Below are 21269 nucleotides of genomic sequence, written 5' to 3' on the forward strand. Positions count from 1 at the left end.
AGCTGGTGGAGCTGGGGCTGGGTAGTGTCCTGGTTGATGGCCTGGATTAAATCGGTGGATGTTCGAATTTAATCGGTGGATGTTAAAATCATTAATTATATACAATTTATCAAATTTACCTGTGGAAACTGTTGCGAAAATTGCTACCAAAGCAACGAATAATGTCATCTAAACGAGAGAAATTGAATATTCAATTATTTCCAACAGACTACAAATTCTTTGAACAAAAATAAAATCCAAATAATACTTACAAAGAATTTCATCTTGAGTTTTTTATTTGTGTACTGTCTTTGCAAAAGCAAGATTGATACTATAAAATCTACGAAAATCCGTAATGCTTTTATACTTTTAACAGAGATTATCTGCATTGTGATTATAAATGACCTCATTGCAAATTCAGACACAATACCAATATCAGCTTTGAATGGTAAATGCATCATCGTCATCAGCAATTTCCATTTTTTTTAATTATTCAAAGTTTTGGAAGGAAAAGATTATAGGAGTAAATGTAGTCTAAACATCCGTCGCAATAAATGCTTCACAAAATTTGATAATATTTAAAATGTGAATGATGATAAACGGTAAATTATGGCAAAGTCAAATTTCAGAAAGGTCAGTGCATGATTGAGACGCAGTTATCATTTGTTTATTGAATCGAAAACAAAAACAGTCAATAATTCATGCATAGCATATATGTACTCAATAGATATTGAACATTTCGATCATAGACGTCGGTTACAATGTACGTCTTAATAATGAATAAAAACTAAGTTTACACTTTGAGAAAAAAGACCCATAGAACATCGTTTTACGCAAAAATTATGATTTTCAACCACTTATTTTTTTCTATATACATTTTTGCCAATTTTCTAAAAAAAAGATTGTTCTGTGTCATCAACTAAGTACTTCCAATACAATGCAAATTATTCGCTAAATAAATATGCTGCATTGTTAACGTATTTATTTTTTTCATATACCTATGTATTCTGTGATAATCCACGTTCAAAAGACGACGTCTTAAAATTTGTTAGAATCGTTCGAACTACATGTTAACCCGGCGAAGAGTGCGAAAACTATGAAGACAAGATAAAACTAAAGTCTGAAAGCTTTCATCTGGAGAAATATATTAACCGGTGTTGGTTTTTGAATTACAACATTTGGATTGGCCTTCTGTGTTGAGCTTATTAACAATCATTAAGTTTGGTGACAAAATAACAAAACATTTCATAAAATGTTGTTCTAAAAAGCAACTAAGGAACCGACTATGTAAATAATTTATAAAAAAAGTTTTTTTTTTTTTTTTTTTTTTAATAGAACCATAAAGAACAATAAGTCTACTAAGAAAATAAAAAAAATCCATTTTCAGCTGACGGCTAAAATAATCAGTAAATCTTAATTCAATATCAAGAGCTAAAAGCTAGAGACAAAGTTAAGTGTTTTTTTAACATAAAACCAATCTTGTGTGCATCATTTGGACTTAATTGAAATTTCAATCTTACATTTCCGTAAAACATTGGAAGTTTTTATATTGATCAATAAAAATGTATTGTACACAACTTTTGTTCAAAGAAATGTTGTAGATAATTTTAAGGTTTTTATTCATATTTAAATAGAAATCAAATTGGTTTACATCTGCATTGACTAACATTTTTCAATTTAAGTCGAGTTTGCTAGTGTCAAAGTATCAAAAGAAATAGAATTCCTATATATCGAATTACAGTACTAAGCGACTTAATACTAAATTCGGACGTGTTTTCTAGATGAACGAAATGGTTATTTTGAATTTTTAGAGTTTTAGTTGACATTTGAATAAATACCATAAATTATGTTTGATTTAAGTGATTTTAATTATTGTTTTTTTTTTTAATCACATTTATTGATTGGAGAAATTTTCAATGATGTTTTTCTATAAACTACAATGTTTTCATGTTCATCCAAACATTTCTCTAGTGGTGATGGACATATGCCTGTAAAAAATAGGTAAATTGGTTTTAAAAATTTATCAAACAACTGAAAAGTTAAATTTAATCGTTATAATGCGACATTTACAATTTTCTAATATTTTAATAAATGTAGTATTTACGGTTTTTGTATTAAATGATTGAGCATTTTTTTTTTAAATTTAATATTAGAATTTCGAACTAATAATGTAAAATACAGTTTCTCTGCAGATCTGATCAAATACAAACTAAACAAAAGGTACACTGAGCAAAAATGCAATAATTTACTTTAATTTTATTCATTTCTGCACTCACTGTGGTTTGAACTAATCATTTTTATATGAGAAAAGTCGCAATTAGATTAAAGTGTGATTACTTACTTGATTGTGACGTTGTTGTACGTGTACTTGTTTTCCATGTCCTTGTTGACCGAGTACTGGGGAACCGTGTACTTGTTGTCCGTATACTTTTTGTGCGTGTCCTTGACGGTCACTATTATGATCATAACTGTTATGAGCCGAAGCGATTGAGAAAATTGCAACAATAACAACGAATAATGTCATCTAAACGAGAAATTGGATATTCTGAATTTTTAACAAAAATAAAATCAAAATAATACTTACAAAGAATTTCATCTTGAGTTTTATGGTTTTTTATGAGTCGTTTCTCTGCGAAAGCGAAATTGATACTGTGAAATGTAGGAAAATTCTTAATGCTCCCTAATATCCAAATCAGAAGAGAATCTTGAGTAGCAATTATTGCCGTTTTTTTGTATATTCTAATCAGAATTTATTGTGAATATTTATAACCATAGTGATTATGCTATGATGGTTTGAAATGGCCATATTCCAGTTCATTTCAAATTCGTTTATATCCGCATGGACTAACATTTTTAATTTGGTATGGTCGAAAAATTATTTTTTCTTTTGAATCTGTTGTTTTCATTAATATTCATCTAAGGCGCTTGATACATATGCACGCGTTTTCTCGATAAAATGATCTCATGATAGAACCAGTATACTTTATAAAAACCAAGTTTATATTTTATCTAAATTCTTCAATTTTATTTAAGTTGTTTTTCAATTTTAAATGTATAAATAGGTAATTTTAATAATTATCATATAAATGATTTCACTTATTCCAAAATGATTTAAGTACAACAAAAAAACCAACAAAAAAAAAATGATCGAAATGGTATTCAAATAGATTTCAATTGTTTTTGTTTTGATGTGCCCATTAAATTAGTGCCGATGCGTTTGTGACTGATGTCGTTGAATTGACAAATTTATGTGAAATTTCTATGGCGCCTCAATGATGTGGTTTATAATTGTGACTGTGCGATTCGTGACCATAGTGTGGTCTTTCTTCGAAATGGTGTTCAGGCTTTTTGTTGTAATCATGGTGTGGTTTCTCATGGTATTCAGGTTGTTTGTGATATTCTGGTTGGTGTGTATGATATTCGGGTTTCTTGTGGTAGTCTTCATGATGGGATGGTGGTTTGTATTGGTCGTAGTGATGATGACTTGGTTCATGATGTGATGGTGGCGCATGATGGGGCTTATACTCTTCATAATGGGGTTTATGCTCTTCATAATGGGGTTTATGCTCTTCATAGTGTGGTTTGTGTTCTTCATAATGAGGCTTGTGCTCCTCGTGATGAGGTGGATAGTGAAGTGCTGATGATTGCTTGCCATATTTCTCTGGTATCGGTGATGCCGACACAAATGCCAAAAAAGACACAAAAATAATCTGTAATAATTTGTAAAAGATAAAAGATCAGTTCTGAATTCGTCAAAGTCATGCGTAATCAAATAATAAAACAAACGATTTGACTGATACTTACAATTGATTTCATGTTTGCGTTGTAATGTTAATCTTTGCTTTATGAAATGCACGTGAAATTCAACGATTTGTTTACAATGTTTTAGCTTCAAATTGAGCGAAGTGCTTTAATGCTTTGCTTGGTTTGCTTCAAATGCAACTGATGTCGATTTGTCGATAGCGTTCCTCTTTTATACAAAATTTCATCCAAATGACGGGCCTATATAAATGTATACATTTGCAATGTATGGTCTCCATTTTTCATTTCATTCGTTCCTTTTAAGCGAATTTAAATCTACATATCAAATGTACATATATGCATTAATGCTGGTGCAATTGCTTATTTTGCTCTAAACCGAACACTTTCATCAGGTTCACTCACCCGCAAATACTTATTCAATTAAACCATCTATATTCTTTGCATTTGATTATCGCTTATTTCGTTTTGTATTTGCATTTTTCGCTTGTATATCGCATCAAATCAAGTATGAAAAGTGGCATGGGATTTACCCAAAGATGCTTTAAAGCAAATCATAATTTGCCGACTTCCAATTGAACGCGGTTCAATTTAGTTTGAACATACAAGTGCGGTCACAAATAAGTATAAAAAGTGATATGTAGCAATTCACTTTTACCATCCAAGCATAACCATCGATAAAAACCTGAATATATTATGTGTGCTCTGTATCTATGTGCGACCGATGACGCTAGTGCAATCGCACAAAAAACAACACCAACCAATGCGAATTAAAAGATTGAAAGGAATAAGATAAAGAGGCGACTAATTCAACTAAAGTGGATGATCGCAAATTGACTTGACCGCGCGCACACACATATGCAAAAAAAAAAAAACAAATCGATCTCATTTTCGGTGAGTTTTCATTCTCTTCTTTCTCACAAATAGAATGAGTTCAACTATCCCATTAAAATAATTCTTTTATTTCTAAGCATTTTGTAAATGAGGACAATTGATGTAGATGTATGCATCTACTTTTTTTTCAGGCATAGGCATAATTTTGCTCAGAAATAAAAAAAGCTATACCTCACACGGAACATTCTTATGCGGTTCTATTTAAAAAAAAAATCTAAAACTGGAATTCATACACAGCACACTGGATCCAAATGCAATGCGAATTAATCTCATCTTTGCGATTGCCTTTGGTCTTTGGTAATGTCTCAATGGCCAAGAATTCGAAAATCACCATAATAAATGATCGAAGTAATAAAGTATTAGCTTATGCTCATATCACATTTTATTCCATCGTGTCTTTTATGTCATGCGTATAATTTAAGCATTTTCTACCTAGTCTATTTGTCTTAAATTACGATTTCCATCTGGAACTTCTTCTTCTATTTCATTTCATTCTAGTTCATTTGATTTTGTGATCTCTCGCAATGAATCAAATTGAAAATTTCCATTCGAATTGGTGTTTCTTGCATTTATAATGTTTTCTATATCTATATTTAATACTATTTTTAGTGCTTTTGAACTTCACTCTCTCAGTTATGATTATGATTCGTAATGATTTCGACACAAACGAACAGTCACGCACACTTGACATCATTGGATGAGCTTAATGCAAGTTCAAGTTCAGTCATTTCATTGAACATCAGCAGCAGCAATAACAACAACAAAAAAGAGATCCACCCAACACGATACATTATGACGTTCTCATTTCAGCACTATTTCAGTTCGTAAACAAAGAACATCGAAAAACTGCGCAATGTGCATAAATGTACTATAAACCATTGTCGTTTCTATGCGTTCTAAATTTCAAGTCATTTAGCTTAATCAACGTTTGTTATGGTTGCTTGGTGCGAACCGGCTTTTGACCAAATCAAAATCCTCTAATGCAATCATTTCAATGTACGCGATTTTTAGGTCGATCACAGCACTTACCTTATTGAGCTTGAACTTTTATCGCTGTCATAATGTTCATTTTGTTGTTTGAGGCTGGTTTGTGGTTTGTGCCTCAATAAATATTGACGGTAAAGTGCACTGCTCTTCGAGTTTAATCAAAGTTGAATGAATTTGAATTTTGATTATAATGTTTATTTCATACGATATTTTATACAACCACAAAAAAATATAGAAACAAAAATTAAGTTTTTTTCTTGAAAAGAGTTCAATCGCATTTGACGTAGGTCCATATTGTTAGGCCTTTTAAACGTCACGCAATCAACCGAAAAAGATGTGACGATGCCCATAATGATGATCATGATGATGATGGTGAATACGATAGTATGGATAACGATATGGTGCAACAACTTGTGCTAGAGATGGATTTGGTATCAAAAATAATTGAGATTCAACCACCGGAAAACTGATCCCATTTCCGATAATCAAACACGCTATGATGGCCATTAGATTAAACTGTAACGCATAGAAATTGAATTGAATTAACATTTAATCAAATAACTTTTTACAGCGCTTACCAAAAATTTCCACATTTCGTTCACGATCTGAATAATATCTAAATTGTTTGAGAAAAATTCCAATTGATCCAATAGACAAGCCCTTATAAATGTGGATTCTTTCGAATTCGATTCACAACTGATTCCATTCTGATAACCGTCATTTATATTTATTGTTCTGAATGCCCTTTCCGTACACAAACGTTTCGCAACACTTATTTTGCGGTGACATTTTTTGTTCGTAAATGATGTTTTTTGTTTGTTTTCATTGAATTATTAAAATATACAAGAGTGTGAATAATGTATGCAAAAAAGAATCCATTAGTAATAGCTCATTCCAATGCACCAATTTTGTCTACAAAATGCCTGTTAATCGAGTGTTAAATTGTATCCCATCAATAGGTGTCTGTGCTTTATCCGCAAGTTCGTTGAAAATATTCATGGTTTTACATTTTCTTTTCTGCATGTCATGCTATTCATGAAAAAAATGTTTGTTTTGAAATGCCAAAATTGAAACTTTTTGATATCGACCAGTAAAATATTTGATTTTTTACGTAAATCATTTCCACTGTTGCTGGTTTTTTTATCATTTCTGATCAATCAGCGAATAAAACAGTGAGAGACATTTTATGCGATAGTCTGGTTTAAATGCGTATGTGTTTGGTACTATGCTGTGACGGACAAAGGGAAAATCCAATCTATTTCGTTCGGTAACCTGATTTTTTTTACTGCTTTACTGTGCGATACGTCAGAAAAAAAGAGTTCAAGTTCATAAAACCGCTTCGACACGTGCTATTGAGAGATGTGATAGTGCCTTCAGATTTGTGAATAATGTGTGGTTTTGTTTTTGAAAGTTTTTTTTTGGTATGGAATGCTATGGGTGGGAAAAAAGGACACACTTGAGTGCACTGTTGATCTGTAAATCAGGTTGGATTCAAACGTAAGAAGTAAAATAGTGTCAAACTTTCTTTTTACAAATAGATTTTATTGAATTAAATTTATAACGTATGTTATTGCTAATCTTCTGGTCAACTAACTCTCGGCACATTTTTATCCATGATGATGGTGTCCATGATGATGGTGACCTCCTCCATATCCTCCATATCCACCATATCCACCATGTCCACCATGTCCGCCATATCCTCCATATCCTCCATATCCCCCATATCCTCCTGAAAATGAAAAAAAAAAGTCATTCGTTTGAATATCCTAAATATAATAAATATGATCAGTTTTTTTACCATCATATCCGCCGAAGTTTTGATAACCCCCGTATCCAGGATAACCTCCTCCAAAACCTAATAATTAAAAAAGTAATAACATATTTTGTTAGGAAAGTCAACGAATTTCAAATTGTTAAGCATGCAAACAAACGTAAGTCTGTCTTAATCATCTTGTTCGATTTAAGTGACACATTTTGACACATATAACTTACCGTATTGATTTCCGAACCCAAATTGAGGGGTTGGATTTGCAAACGCAACCGCACAAATAGCGATCAAAACGAACAACAATAGCATCTATTTTTTGGTGTGCAATTTTACAATAATGATGTTTTTGGTAGAACAAATAAAAATGAATAAAAGAAAAGAATTGAAATATAATGAGTTAAATCACAATTAAACTTTTTTTTACACCAACTTCAAATTAATAACAAACAAAAACTCACTGATTTTGTCATTTTATTTGATGGATTTCTTTCGTTTAGTGAAACAATTTTGTTTTTTCAACAAAAAAAAGTTGTATAAAAACCGTTTTTGACTGCTTAAGAATCAAAACAAAAGTGATACTGTCACCGAAGATCCGATAGTCTTTTATACTAGTGGATTTTTTTTTATTCGGTAAAACGTAATTAGCGTTGTTTTGATGTCATTGGGGGTATATTACGTGGCTCCTTCTTTCTCGTCGGTTTTATTCTTTGCCAATATTATGACAGATCGGATGTAAATAAACTAAAAAAATTATATAATAAAACGAAAAACAGACACAGACACACGCACAAACCATTTTTTGCACACCAAAATATGGAAATACCAGCATAATTAATTATACATCGGAACCATTCACATAAAAATTCCAACAACAATAGCAACTGGCTCAAAACAGAATCAAAACAAAACCAACAACTTTTATCATGTACACGGTCAACCATGACGACCGGTATCAACGAATTCTCTGAATTGTCTCTGTATAAAATCAAAACTTGTGTCTGCTGACTCACACATCATATTGGTTGTATTAATGAGCAGAGATTCAACGGTAAATGAACATGGAAAACACGGCGTTAATGTCAACTTAATGCCTTTTTGGTGCATAAAATGAGCCCACATTTTGAAGGGAAAAAAACTTTCCGACAGACATTTTTTAATGAAAGCTAATCAGATCAGTATTTAAAACTGCGACTTTTGCTAAAATAAAAATTAACAAGCAACATATTACGTCGACTGGAGGTTTTGTATTGATAAATTAAATTAACAATAGATTTAATGTATCAAATGACGCAGTCGTCTCTGTTTGGTGTGTCTCTCATATGATCATACAGATACCAGAAATCCGAATTAAAAAAAATACGCATGAACAGCAACAAAATCAACCAAGTAATCTTGTTTAACTTGGCACAAGATCACCAAAAAAAACGGTGATTCCCCTCGAAATTGTGTTGTCAATAAGATGACGCTATAAAATGATTGTTACATCCGAGCTCAACTGGGATTGTCAAAGCCGTCATACACAAAATGATGTTCAGAATGTGATTGTCTTGTGAGCGAGTGTGGTAAAAAACCATAATGACCACGAAGTCAACGGCGTCCGTTCAACGGAAATACAAGTTTGTTTACACCAACCAAATGGTGCTTTCGTTTGTAAACAGTGACATTTTCAGAATATCATTCTTAAAATTGGTTGTTGTTGGTCACAACAGTTGCATTTATCTATATATTGTTTACCATTTTTGTGCATACGCAGCTCTGTTCCTTATAATTACAGAAATGAGTGTTGAAATCAATGCGCACTTCATACTGATTGAGTAAACTATTATTTATTTATTTTGAAGGGAGTACAAGTTATTGTTGTTATTGGAGTAAAAGTGGTTTTTATGTGAATTTATTGCATTGTATGCAATAATTCATGAATGACTTTTATTAAAATCATTCATCATTCATTGTCATTCATCTTCTTTAATTCAATTCAATCGCTTGCCAAATTTACCAATTGCATAAACATCCTGGACAAATCATTGTTGCAATAAATAAAATTGGCATTTTTTTCACTCCCCGGTCCGCCCTTTCTCTGCAATAACAAAACTAAACAATCCGTTTATTCAACGAAGAACGTGTATTTTTAGTGGTGCTTGTCGAAAACGATCAAAATGAAAAACGCTAGTAAAGACAGAGCCAAATAAAATAATAAATTTGCTTTAAATTTTATACTCAAATAATTTTAGTTTGAACGATCGTTCAATTCTAATCGTCAAATCTATTGTTTTTTTTTTTCAACAAAACGACGCGCATGGAAAACCCGAATATTAGGCCGAAGTAAATCACATTATGTCTAAATGCATATTTAAATAATTCGTTTCCGTAATAAATCTCCCGGTTGAGTTCTGCGAACTATAGTTCTGATGTCATAGAAAAAAATGATTTCAAACATTTTTTGAGTTTCAAAACGTTTAATTAATCATGAATTTAAGCGAACCGCGCAATATTCAGTAGTTTCATCATTTTTTTTCGATTGTTATCGCGTGTTGATGTTCTGAAAATTTATTCGTTTGAGTATGCTCATCCCTATCTACGCAAGGTGAAAAAATTATTGTTTCTTATCATCGCAGCAAAAATATAACAACATTTTTTCGTGCGTTTGGTTAAGAATATTAAGAATAGAAACCAAACGGTTTTGACAAGCCACTTGTTATGGATATGGAATGATATCCGCCAAGATTTTACATTTTAGAGGCCTGATGCAAACAAAATGCTCAAAAATCGTACTTCAAAAGTTGGCGTAAGATCCACATATTATTTTTATTTCCACTTGAGGCCAAAATCTTTCCAATCAACACTGTGTGGACTATTTTGAACATGTGGTTTGATTCATCCTTAACTACTCGAAAATATTCTTCAAAAGTTTATATATGATTTTCAAAAGCATTTAAAATTTTATCTTAATTTATACAAAGGACAAAGAAACATATTTGAAATTGATCAATAACCTACAAATAAAACAGAATACACAAAGTCCAGTTATATATATTTAACTTATGTTTTTTTTTTCCTTTTAATTAGTTCACTATAATACTGATTAGTAGAATAAAGGTGAAGTTTAAAGGCAAAAATTATCAATTCGTTTTCAAATCATGCACTTACTTCAGAAAAAAGTTTAAGAATTTATTGTTTTTTCTCTTCTGGCAACGGGAAAGATAATGAAAATTCAGTTACGCATTATAAAAAACTTAATACAATCAAATTGTACAACGTACATCTTTTGAATTTGTCCCGCGAGGTCAAAGACTGTTTAACGTGATACGGTTTTTTAACAATATTTATAAAAGATTTTTTTCTTTCGAGTGCAGCAACAAAATGCGGAGAGGAGAATACACAACAAACAAACAAAAAATGAAGCAAATGCACAGGCATACTGTGAAGCGTGAAAGTAGTTGATAGTCGATATTGGTGCGACTTTTTGCCAAATGCATAACGATCACCTTGAACTTAAGCTGAGCTGTTTATGTATTGATATCTCAAACTCAAACATACCGACCCAATTCATTATACATTTATAGCTGGCGTGATTAATCAATATAAGTCAGGTGATAAGACGTTTCGTCAGTTAATGTATAACCAATAATTTAATATTGAAAATTTATTCAAATAATATTCAAAATATGTACATTCATTCAATAAAATCGAGTGGAAATGTACTTAACTTTGGTGCGAGAGATGAGCGCAAGAAACTCCTAAATGGAGGCAATTTTTTTTTAATTTTCGTTGTGTTAAATCAAAATATGAATCACCGTAATATAGTTTTCAAATAAATTGATACACATCTCCAAATGCAAAAAATTGATTTCAATCTTTCGATATAGCATTTATTTAATATGCTTTTAAAAGACAAGATTGTATATCAAACGAAAGAGAAAGATTTCAAAAGCTTTATCGATTCCAGAAACTCAATTTCACATCTGTTTTAAGATCACTTTAATAACCACCGCCTCCTCTAACTCCACCGCCGAATCCACCTCCAGCGTTTGCACCCACACTGAAACCAGCATTCGCACCTGCGCCAGCACCAGCACCAGCACCACCTCCACCTCCACCAATGCCACTGCCTGCATTTCCACCAAAGCCTGCATTTCCACCTATGCTAAATCCTGCCGTTGACAATCCCAAATATTTATTTATTATTGTAATGCCATGCAATTTTTGCTCACAAAAAAGACGATAAAATAAAAACATAAAATCTGAAAAGACACACCTGCATTTCCACCGACACCCGCACCTCCACCAACACCGTTATCTGAAATTTCATGTATGTTAGATAGTGAATGCACAATAAATTTTATCAAAAAAATTACTCAATTGAGGTCTTGCATGAGCAAATGTTAAACCGGAACAGACTGTTAAAACGAATAACAAAAGCATCTTTTTGTTGTCCGAAATCGCAGGAAAATAAATAGAAATAAATGTTAGTATTTATCACAATTAATTTTTTTTTTTTTTAACCCACTGATTTTTTCATTTCAATTGGTTGAATGAATTTTTACGTTAGATTTTGTAGCCCCTTTGATTTGTCCAAGAATTAAATTGGAAATGATACAATTGTTGACATTTCAATCACTTTTATACTGTTGGCATGCTAGACAGAAATATTTTAATAAAATTCCATTACAGCGTGATTTTAGGTCCTCGTTCAAGTAATTTATAGATAGATCGAATGTCAATAAGAAAAATAATAATATTACTTATCAATAAAATTACGTGAAAACTCACAATAAATATCAATTTTCCACATGGTTAAACAAGCATTTAAGTTCAACATATTGTGCAAGTAAATTTAAAGAATTTAATATATTATTCTTATTATAATATATAAGTGTGGTGTGTCATTAACATTTTCAGATTTTTTACGGCTAATTCATGACGTTGAATATCAAACAATTGTTTCCTCGAATAAATTAATAAATGGTCCCGTAAATTCAATTTAAATCTATTTTAAAATCTATTACAACTACACTATTGAAATATATAATTATAATACCAACGTGAATAGAATAAACACCTGAATATAGGTAAACAAATATTTCGTTTGATAACTCCCGGTAAACTTGAACTGAAAAAAGCTTTGTGAACATGAACGCCTTCTGTTGACAAAATGACCATTTTGAATATGCATTTGAATTTGATAGGTTTTTCTATGTTGTAAAGTTCTACGAAATGAAATCGAAGCGAAATTTTCTTTCGTCAGCTTAGCTGATTGATGTATTTCGCATTTAATTTAATTGCGTATTGAAAACTATTCCATTTGTCTGATGCAAAAAATAAATAAATTCATAAACTCCTTTAACATGAATTCATTTAATAATCCTTGTTGGCCATGGAGACAAAGACACCGAATTCCACGAACATAACAATCTATGTGTTATATATAATAATCTAATCACAGAAAACAACAACAAAAAAAATATGATTGCCAAGTACGTTGATATCTCAATGTGTGTGAGCGTTGTTTGATTTGAGAGGCATAGAATTGTTGTTTATAATTTGTCACATTCAAAACAAATACAAATGGTAACACATGCGAATGGTTGATTGCATGTGACACTCTCGCAGCCAACAAACAAATATTCAAACAAAGCCAGATTTGCTATCAGATGCTATTGACTGCTTTTGATTTTAAATGCGCCGAGAATTCAATGACTTTTTCATTGAAAATCAATTTGAGTTTGTTTTGCTTTTGTATACTGCGTTGTGTTTTATTTTGTTATTTAATTATTTGATGTGATTGTACTTGATGGACTGTCTCGAAAATACATGTTTATCATACGACAAATTCTTTTGGTCATCTCTCGGGTCAATCAGTTGATTTTGTTATGCGAAACTAATTATGAAAGATGGCAAAGAAGTGAACTGAAACTGGATAAAAATGTTTGATGAATGCGCATTGTCACATCGTAGGCGAAACATTTGTTTTAGATTCACCTTTGGAAACTTTACGCGAATCAAAAATGAGTTATCGATTTTCGAAGATCAATAAACAGGAGACAAATGCGATTAATGTGGTCTTTTCGTTGATTTGTCTTCTTCTTTTTTTGTCTTTCAAACTGTCGACTTAAGTCTAGCTCTAACTACCATATCGTCTAATGCTCGTTTCACCTGATATCTTTTTCGAATGTTTATTTTAATACGAGCGTGCGCGCACGAGTGCCGACTATAACAAAGCTCAAAGCAACCAGTTCGATCAAGTGACATTGTTTGGCTTATTTGGCATCCGACACGAAGGTTGTTGCGGTTAAAGATGATTGGCCGGAATTGCACTTTGGCGCATAAGAATTTAACATTTTCGCGCTCGCAGCACATTTTTTTATTTTCTATCTCAATTAATGCACAATCATTTACTTTTCATTCATTCACTAAAGCGAACGTATCAGATAATTAAATGAAATAAATCAAATAGATAAGAGACTAGTGTGATTTTGTTCGATAGTAACAAAAATAGAAAAAAAGCAAATATTTTGAAAAATTCCGAGGAATTAAATAAAGTAGACTACATTGATAAGTTTAGCATGTGTGTGGCGCTTCGGGTTATATGAAATTTGCTTCGTCGCTCTTATTCGTTGCTATTTGACAATTTTTAAAATATTGAAATAGGCGGTCATACAACAAAAACTAGATAGGAATTTTTCTAAAAATAGCAACAAAACCATAATTCTAAGGTACAACGACGTGACACGGAAAACATATAATTTGTGACCAATTAAGTATAATCCATACAATAAAATAATAATTGTGATAAGATCGTACTCTCTAATTATTTGCAAGCCAAGTGCTTATACTGACACACAGTTCAATGCCATTCAGATGATTTTCATACATTTTTTCACCAAAATGTTTGCGGCGTTTCAATTAGAAAACGATGTTTTATTAATAAAATTATCTTCAAATTACGAAGGCACTGTGAGAAAAATCAAAGTGTGAATTGAAAAAGGTATGCAATAATTGGAGATTTAAAAAATAGGAAATTCCAATATGTATTTTGTGTGATACATATGAATAATTTGCGAAAATTTCCAATAGCACAACTAATATTTGTTTAACATTAATGCTTTTTTTTATTAGTTGACTCAAATTTAATGGTGTTTTACTTAATTTTCAATATATTAATGCTTTCGTTCTATGACTACCAATTGGTATGATCATTTCGTCGAAATATCATGTTGAGAGGTTTCAATGAAACATGTTGAGGTAAATCGCCGAAAAAATAATGAGCACCAGATTGTGGGGAATTCTATCTTTTTTCTAGAGCATGAGAATTTGTAAACAAACATTATTTTTTGGTAGAAAGTCAAATGTGAAAATAAAGGATTTTCGAGGAAATGAATGTAGCAAGGGAATATGTAAACGTTCGTACGAAATTGAATATTGATAAGAATGGATCATGTATTTTTTTCTTAGAAATGTATATGAAGGCACAAACAGACCCATTTGACTCATTAAGAGCATTTAATCGATGCGACAAAATATACAGTCGTAATCGGGTAATATTCGGGCCAAAAACAGACGGTAATCAGTTATTTTGTGCGTTGTTCTGATGAACCTTACGTACAATGCACTTCTAACGAAATAACTGATAAATTGAAGGAGAACGAAAACAAATCATAATCCAAAGGTAGTGTAGCTGGTTTAATGGAATTACCATATGAAAAGTACCGAATAATATAAATTTACAATTCATAAAAAATCCACGAGGGAATAAACTGTGACGAGCCAAGTGCACAAAAAAACCAAAACAAATAGCCGCCAAATTTTTCTACAGAAATACACGCGCAATAGAGGAGAGGAGAAAAAAAAGCATCACAGGCAAAACCAGGCAAACGAAATTATAGAAAGAAAAAAAAACAACAACAAAATACTCACAAACATTATTCCGAAATGGCGAAAAATTCCCCAAACAGAAAAAATACGCTGAATGATAATGGATTTCGTTTAAATAATTAACATGTGTTCTCTGAATTTTGCTGCTTTGGTATGGGTATCGGCTGTTCATTAACAGACATCGTGTGTTGTTACTATACGTGCGACCGGCTGGTGAACTCGTTTTGCACGAAGTGCTGTAATTTATGCTAGCAAACGGAGCTTCGTTGCATTCGGCATATTCTCCTTATATATACGAATGGAAAATTGAAGTGGGGCACATTTGGTATATAAGTACTGCATACCCGAACCGTATACGATTCATTCAAACATTTCAAGTCAAAACAAGCACATCACTCTTAGTACAGCGTACGTTTAATATATATATTTTTTATAACATTGACTTTGTAGTTCCCCACTTACTCACTCATACCAGTAGGCGAGTACATTACGAGAAAGCGGTGTTTTGAATTTCACAACATTGCGTTATTTTAAATAAATCACTCAACAGCAAGTAAATTTTGTGAAGAAAAGAAAACAAACAAATTATTTTGGAGTGAAAATTAGTGCCAAAAACGAAAACAAAGGAAATTGTTACGAAAAACTGTGCGAAAAATTGTCAAACAAAGGTGTTAAAGTGATTGAAACAGTGGCTTCAAGCAGTAGCAACAACAGCCCAGAACTAACCTACGCAAATATTTTAAAAGGAACATCACCACAAGAACAACCGAATTTGTTGTTTTCCGTTAAAAAACCAGAAACAAATATTGAAATTAACAAAATGACCAACGGAATTGGATGCATCACAAGCAACGCCTTGCGAAATGCCAAACAACAGGATCGTCTTATTGTTGGCTTAACGCAGGCTATAAAAACCCTATCAAATGATCCAGAAGATACAATGTTTTGTATATTGGCACAACCGTCACCAGGTGATAGTGCAGCACACATGCAAGTCATTTTACTCGAAGCCTTTTGCTATGAAAATGGTATCTATACCATTAAAGTCGACGACATGGAAAAATTGTCAACGATTGTTGGGGCACCAAAATTGGAAAACTGCGTGTTAATGCAACGTTTCAAGCATGAATCTCCAGACAATAATCAACCGTTAAAATTGAAATTCTTCGATTTGGAAGAAAGACTAATCGACCATTGCGAAGACTATTGGGATGCACAACATAAGCCAATTATTCGTTTGCCGGACGAGTGAACATCCAGTTTTCAATTTTGTGAATTGACAAAGTGCAAAAATCAACGCTTTCAATTAGTGAATAATATACTTTATTCGCATAACATGGATCGTGAAAAAAATGTATAAGAACATGCAGGAACAACGACAAATTGTGAAATTAGAGAATGCGCGTTGTCAAATGGGACGCGTTAATCTAAAGTGCTATCGACGATAAGGACAATAAACAATTTAAAATGAAAAAGACATTTAATTTATTTGGATAGTTTTTTTTTTGGTGTCCGGCCCAATAAGATCGTAAAAAGAGGCCATGAATTGGATATATTCTATTGATAAGTAACCGATAAATAGAACCAACGATAAATTGTAATTGAGTGTGTGCGTTAAAATACACCGGTTTCGCATACACCACCAATTTAAACCATCCATCGAATGGATTGCATCAGCTGCTTCGCAACACTTTCGACCATCGAACCATCCATCCAACGGCGGTTGATTAACGCAAGCCAAACAATATACGAAAAGTTAGTCTTCGCTCGTAAGACAACGAAGTGTCAACATCTATACACACCAATATATGCATAAGATATATATAACATATAAAATGATATTGTTACTTAAAAAAACCAGTTATTTTGTCAAATGATATAATTATAGAAAGAATATATGGCGAATATTTTGAGCAAAAAGAAATAGAAGAAAAAAAATTCATTTTTGAAATAATAACGGTAATAAAAAACATAAACAATTGTAAAAATGAAACAGCAACTATCGCAACCTGCGTCTAGCGCAAGTGATCATGTTCAAACATGTTTATAGCTAAAGCTCTTATAGCTTGTGTCATCATATATATTGTTGACATACTAACGAACGTCAAACGAAAAGTAGAAATGAAAAAAAGAGCAAAATTAGGCCGTTGCTAACGTTGCCGCACACGTTACGATTGTACGTGTGCTAAAAAAATTTCAATATCATGCACACGTTTTACAAAAATAAAAATTCTTCAAATATTTTCACACAGCAAATTCATGTGTGAACATGTACAATCACTACCAAGATAGAAACAAAACGAATACAGAGAATGTACAAGAAAAGTATACAGTGAAAGTAAGATTTAACATTTAGGCAAATCTGTAGTAATATTACTTGAAATGTAACAATTATTTTTGGTATTACATAATTGATATTTTTTTCCCTTTTGTAAAAATATTTTTAGAAAAATGTTCAATTGTTAAAAGAAAAAAATGATTTTAAATAAAATTTAACAAAAACCAAAAGATGACAAATTATCTTTTTTCTGAACAAAACAAACAAAAAATAACTGTTTTCCTAGGTATACTTTCGCTACTTTGAGTGCGAAAATTTTCATTGATTTCTTTTCAATTTTTGGCTCGCACAACCTTGATACTTTTATGTGGTGAAACAATACAACAGATCATTAAACTATGTAAAGGTAAACCTCGAATGAAATCGTTGGCACCACGATTTTCAGACATTCATCCATGTTGGACATGCCTACGTTCACACTCACTGGAACTGGATACATATTTCAAGCAGAGAGGTCATCTAAATGCTACGTGCCATGCAGATCGTTTTCCATTTATGGAATTTTGAATAATTTGGTGACCACGTGATTGAATGCATACATTTGACGCAATCAAGCATAACATACATATTGGATGCGGGCTTGAACTGTGTATTAGTTTTCATTTTTATTATCTTCATTGTACTTTGCATCATTGCTTTGACTCTCTCATCTACGTGTAATTCAATTGGGGGACATTCCAACTAAATAAACTGCTTATCGACCACTGACGCCTTTTACAAAAAATTATTTCTTTTTATTCTTCGTTCTGGGAATTATTTATGCAAAAATTCGTCGAAAAAATACTGATAACCGTTGTTCTCTGTGTGTGGAGATGTTTGATTTTAAATCACTTTACAACAACAGCCATTCTCTAAAAAATCACATTATTTCACTTTTTCAAAACACTTTACATACGCAAAAAGTGTTTGTTTCTTGTTATTATTTAGAATTGAACGCTCTAGAATAAAAACAACGTACAGAATGGTTGTTATATCAAAGCGGAACACGGCGTATTACAACAACAAATCTATGTTAAAAAAACGCTGTTTTCCGCTTTGATAGAACAACCATTCAGTACGTTGTTTTCATTCTAGAGCGTTCAATTTAAACTTTGCGAATTACCATATACAATTGACATAATATACGAAGAATCACATAAAGTGTGCATATGGGCAAGAGGGCAAGAAGAAGAGATTGACAAGAGAGAAAACAAAATGCAAAAGAAAAGACGAAACAGAAATCCTTATCAGACCAGTTGATTTGGAAATGGGTCTGAAACGCAAATGTTTTTTTTAAACAATAAAAACAAATTTCAAATTTGTAAAAAAAGCATTTCCAGTTTTTAAGGTAAAATATCGTTGAAAGGGCTAAAGTTAACAAAGGCGAAACGCCGAACATGTTATCGCACACATTCAAGTTCGATACTTGACAAATAAAACTAATTACTCAAATCGTGTGAAAAATAAACCTTTTTATGAATTTCAATTTTTCAAAATAAACAACTTTTTTTATTATCTCTTCAACAACGATGTGGACGTTAAATACGGCATAAAACACAAACAATAATGACCAATAGATTTAGCCGATAAAAGATAAGCCAAAGAAAATCTAAATTGTCATTCTTAGACCACTTTCACCTTATCTCAGTCTATAAACATAGCTAAACATTTATTATATATATATATATAGATTGTAGTATTGTTCCGGGAAGAAAGGCCATAAACTGATTTAACAAAGATAAACTTGTGTATTTTTCTCAAGAACTCTATTTATTTTATTTTTATCAAACAAAAAAAGAATGCCTTCATTAAATTAGCGAAAAAGAGACTTTTCGAAAAGTCATTATATGCTTGTTTTGTTCCTGTTCAAGTATCCACGACTAATTATATGTCATGTACGCACATGTTTACAGCAAATATAAAAAAACAAAAACAGAATAGAAAACAAGAAGTTTTAAAGTGTGGTGCAAGATTCTTGTTTGCTATGTATTTCAATGAGATCGACTGCCGCGTGTGTCGTCAATACCTCATTCTCATCGACAGGTCATATAAATATTTTGTTCAATGATTTTTATCGCCTTTTTTCCCCATGTCTATCTATATATTACGGCTAAATATTTTTGTTTCTATAGATTTTGTTTATCGTACACACGCCGATGAAGTCGTTGTGGCTGCGTTGTGTTCAAAGGTTGTCCGGAGAACAAAAATCGTCACCGTTATCTATTTGCCAATTGTCTCTTGTTTATTAATTGTGAATTGAGAAAAAAAGGAAAGAATTTTCCCTCTAATTTAGTTATCGGTGTGAATTTCACTGAGAAAAAAAACCCCATACATCTAGATGATATACAAGAATGCATGTAATGGGTCACGAACTATTCGATAGTATTTTTGTTTGGCTTGAAACAGGCGACGACAACAATTTAGTTATCGACGTAAACAAACAAAATTTTGTTTTGTATTTTCCAGTTAAATTTTCCATTCATCTGCATTTTGGAATTTTGTTGATGCGCGCCTGAATGGAATTTTTTTTCGTTGTTCGCCCAAAAGAAAAACAATTCAATTACTATCATTTACAATTCGATCTCTTTTCCCTTTTGAACGATAATTCTCTGTCTACTTTTACACGTAAATGCATAAGTACCGCACGTATGGTGCACGAGCACACCATATATTTTTTTTACTTCAAAGTAAAGGAAACCAGATAAAAATTATTCAATGTCACTGCTACAGTCATTACATATGTATATGATTAGATGCAAATTATATGGCTTAGTTTTTCTTCCCATTTTCATTCAAATCCAACATGTTCACGATCAAGGCGAATAAATCAATTAAATAATAAGTCAGCAACGAATATGGAATCGAATTGAAATGAAATCTCAATTCATGCAATTGATAGTGATCAACATGTGCTAAATTTGTTCGATTCACAATATTTTTTAAATGCAGCCTATTAAAATATAAAACGGCGGGCATTGAACAACATAAAAAACGCCACGGTGTCGATTGACAGGAGAAAAAGAAAAACAGTTTCAAAGAATTGATGATATTCGTTTTATGAATTTAATAAAAGCCTGAATTCATGAAATGTTTGTCGCTTTCGTTTTCATAACGGATCGGTTTCTTGGGTCAAATGGAATACACTGCCGTATAGTAACAAAACGACGACTTTAGCAAACTAAAATCAATCGAACCTTTCTTATCTAATCTAATTTAGCAAAAGTGTTCTAAAACACATTATCGACAGCCCGTTGTTAATTGAAACTGCTATTAGTGTCATCTTTTAACCGTTCATTTTTTTCGGATCATTTGTGTTGACATTTTCAATTCGACACACATACCACACAATGTATATACTTAATCATGCGAATTAAATTTTTACCCATTTACACCTCTTTTTTATTCTCTATTATTCGCATGGACTTTGTATCGTCATGCATGTCAAAAAAATGTATGTCTACGGTGTACAGATTTTAATATGCTTTGATCGTACAATTTCATGGGCTTGTTTCCACGAAAAAGAAAGAGAAATGGGACGTTCAATGGACATATGTGCGATAAATCACGTATTGAGACTATAGACAAGAAATGTGACCAACTTGCACAACAGTCCACACACGTCGAAATAAGTTCATGAAATTAACGATGATATACAAAAACTAAAATGTTACAATCGCTTAAATCTCGATTGCA

At 31.9% G+C, this 21269-nt stretch overlaps 4 protein-coding genes and 1 long non-coding RNA gene across 5 annotated transcripts; 1 reads left to right on the forward strand and 4 right to left on the reverse strand.

Annotated features, from left to right (window-relative positions):
• Positions 1 to 2619, reverse strand: LOC116345316. The gene is made up of 3 exons (XR_004201495.1): positions 2564 to 2619; positions 120 to 168; positions 1 to 41 (listed from the first exon to the last, which is right to left on the reverse strand). It is a non-coding gene; the product is annotated as an uncharacterized LOC116345316 (long non-coding RNA).
• Positions 2620 to 3129: 510 nt separating this feature from the next.
• LOC116345244 (histidine-rich glycoprotein-like) lies at positions 3130 to 3930 on the reverse strand. Its single transcript, XM_031774462.1, has 2 exons — positions 3784 to 3930; positions 3130 to 3689 (listed from the first exon to the last, which is right to left on the reverse strand). Exons 1-2 carry the CDS (start codon positions 3793 to 3795, stop codon positions 3249 to 3251), a joined length of 453 nt encoding a protein of 150 aa, XP_031630322.1. The 5' UTR covers positions 3796 to 3930; the 3' UTR covers positions 3130 to 3248.
• Positions 3931 to 7140: 3210 nt separating this feature from the next.
• LOC116345318 (neuropeptide-like protein 31) lies at positions 7141 to 7979 on the reverse strand. Its single transcript, XM_031774574.1, has 4 exons — positions 7846 to 7979; positions 7612 to 7696; positions 7418 to 7474; positions 7141 to 7348 (listed from the first exon to the last, which is right to left on the reverse strand). The coding sequence occupies exons 1-4, from the start codon at positions 7855 to 7857 to the stop codon at positions 7227 to 7229; spliced, it is 276 nt and encodes a 91-aa protein (XP_031630434.1). The 5' UTR covers positions 7858 to 7979; the 3' UTR covers positions 7141 to 7226.
• Positions 7980 to 11230: 3251 nt separating this feature from the next.
• LOC116345367 (glycine-rich protein 5-like) lies at positions 11231 to 12030 on the reverse strand. Its single transcript, XM_031774663.1, has 4 exons — positions 11895 to 12030; positions 11743 to 11809; positions 11643 to 11684; positions 11231 to 11538 (listed from the first exon to the last, which is right to left on the reverse strand). The coding sequence occupies exons 1-4, from the start codon at positions 11904 to 11906 to the stop codon at positions 11366 to 11368; spliced, it is 294 nt and encodes a 97-aa protein (XP_031630523.1). The 5' UTR covers positions 11907 to 12030; the 3' UTR covers positions 11231 to 11365.
• A 1280-nt stretch (positions 12031 to 13310) lies between these two features.
• Positions 13311 to 16511, forward strand: LOC116345075. The gene is made up of 2 exons (XM_031774122.1): positions 13311 to 13338; positions 15928 to 16511. Exons 1-2 carry the CDS (start codon positions 13311 to 13313, stop codon positions 16509 to 16511), a joined length of 612 nt encoding a protein of 203 aa, XP_031629982.1.
• The last annotated feature ends 4758 nt before the right edge of the window (positions 16512 to 21269 follow it).

This window comes from Contarinia nasturtii, unplaced genomic scaffold (assembly GCF_009176525.2).
Source record: "Contarinia nasturtii isolate CC-2019 unplaced genomic scaffold, AAFC_CNas_1.1 Cnas_scaffold_1240, whole genome shotgun sequence".
In the NCBI taxonomy this organism is placed as follows: Eukaryota; Metazoa; Arthropoda; class Insecta; order Diptera; family Cecidomyiidae; genus Contarinia; species Contarinia nasturtii.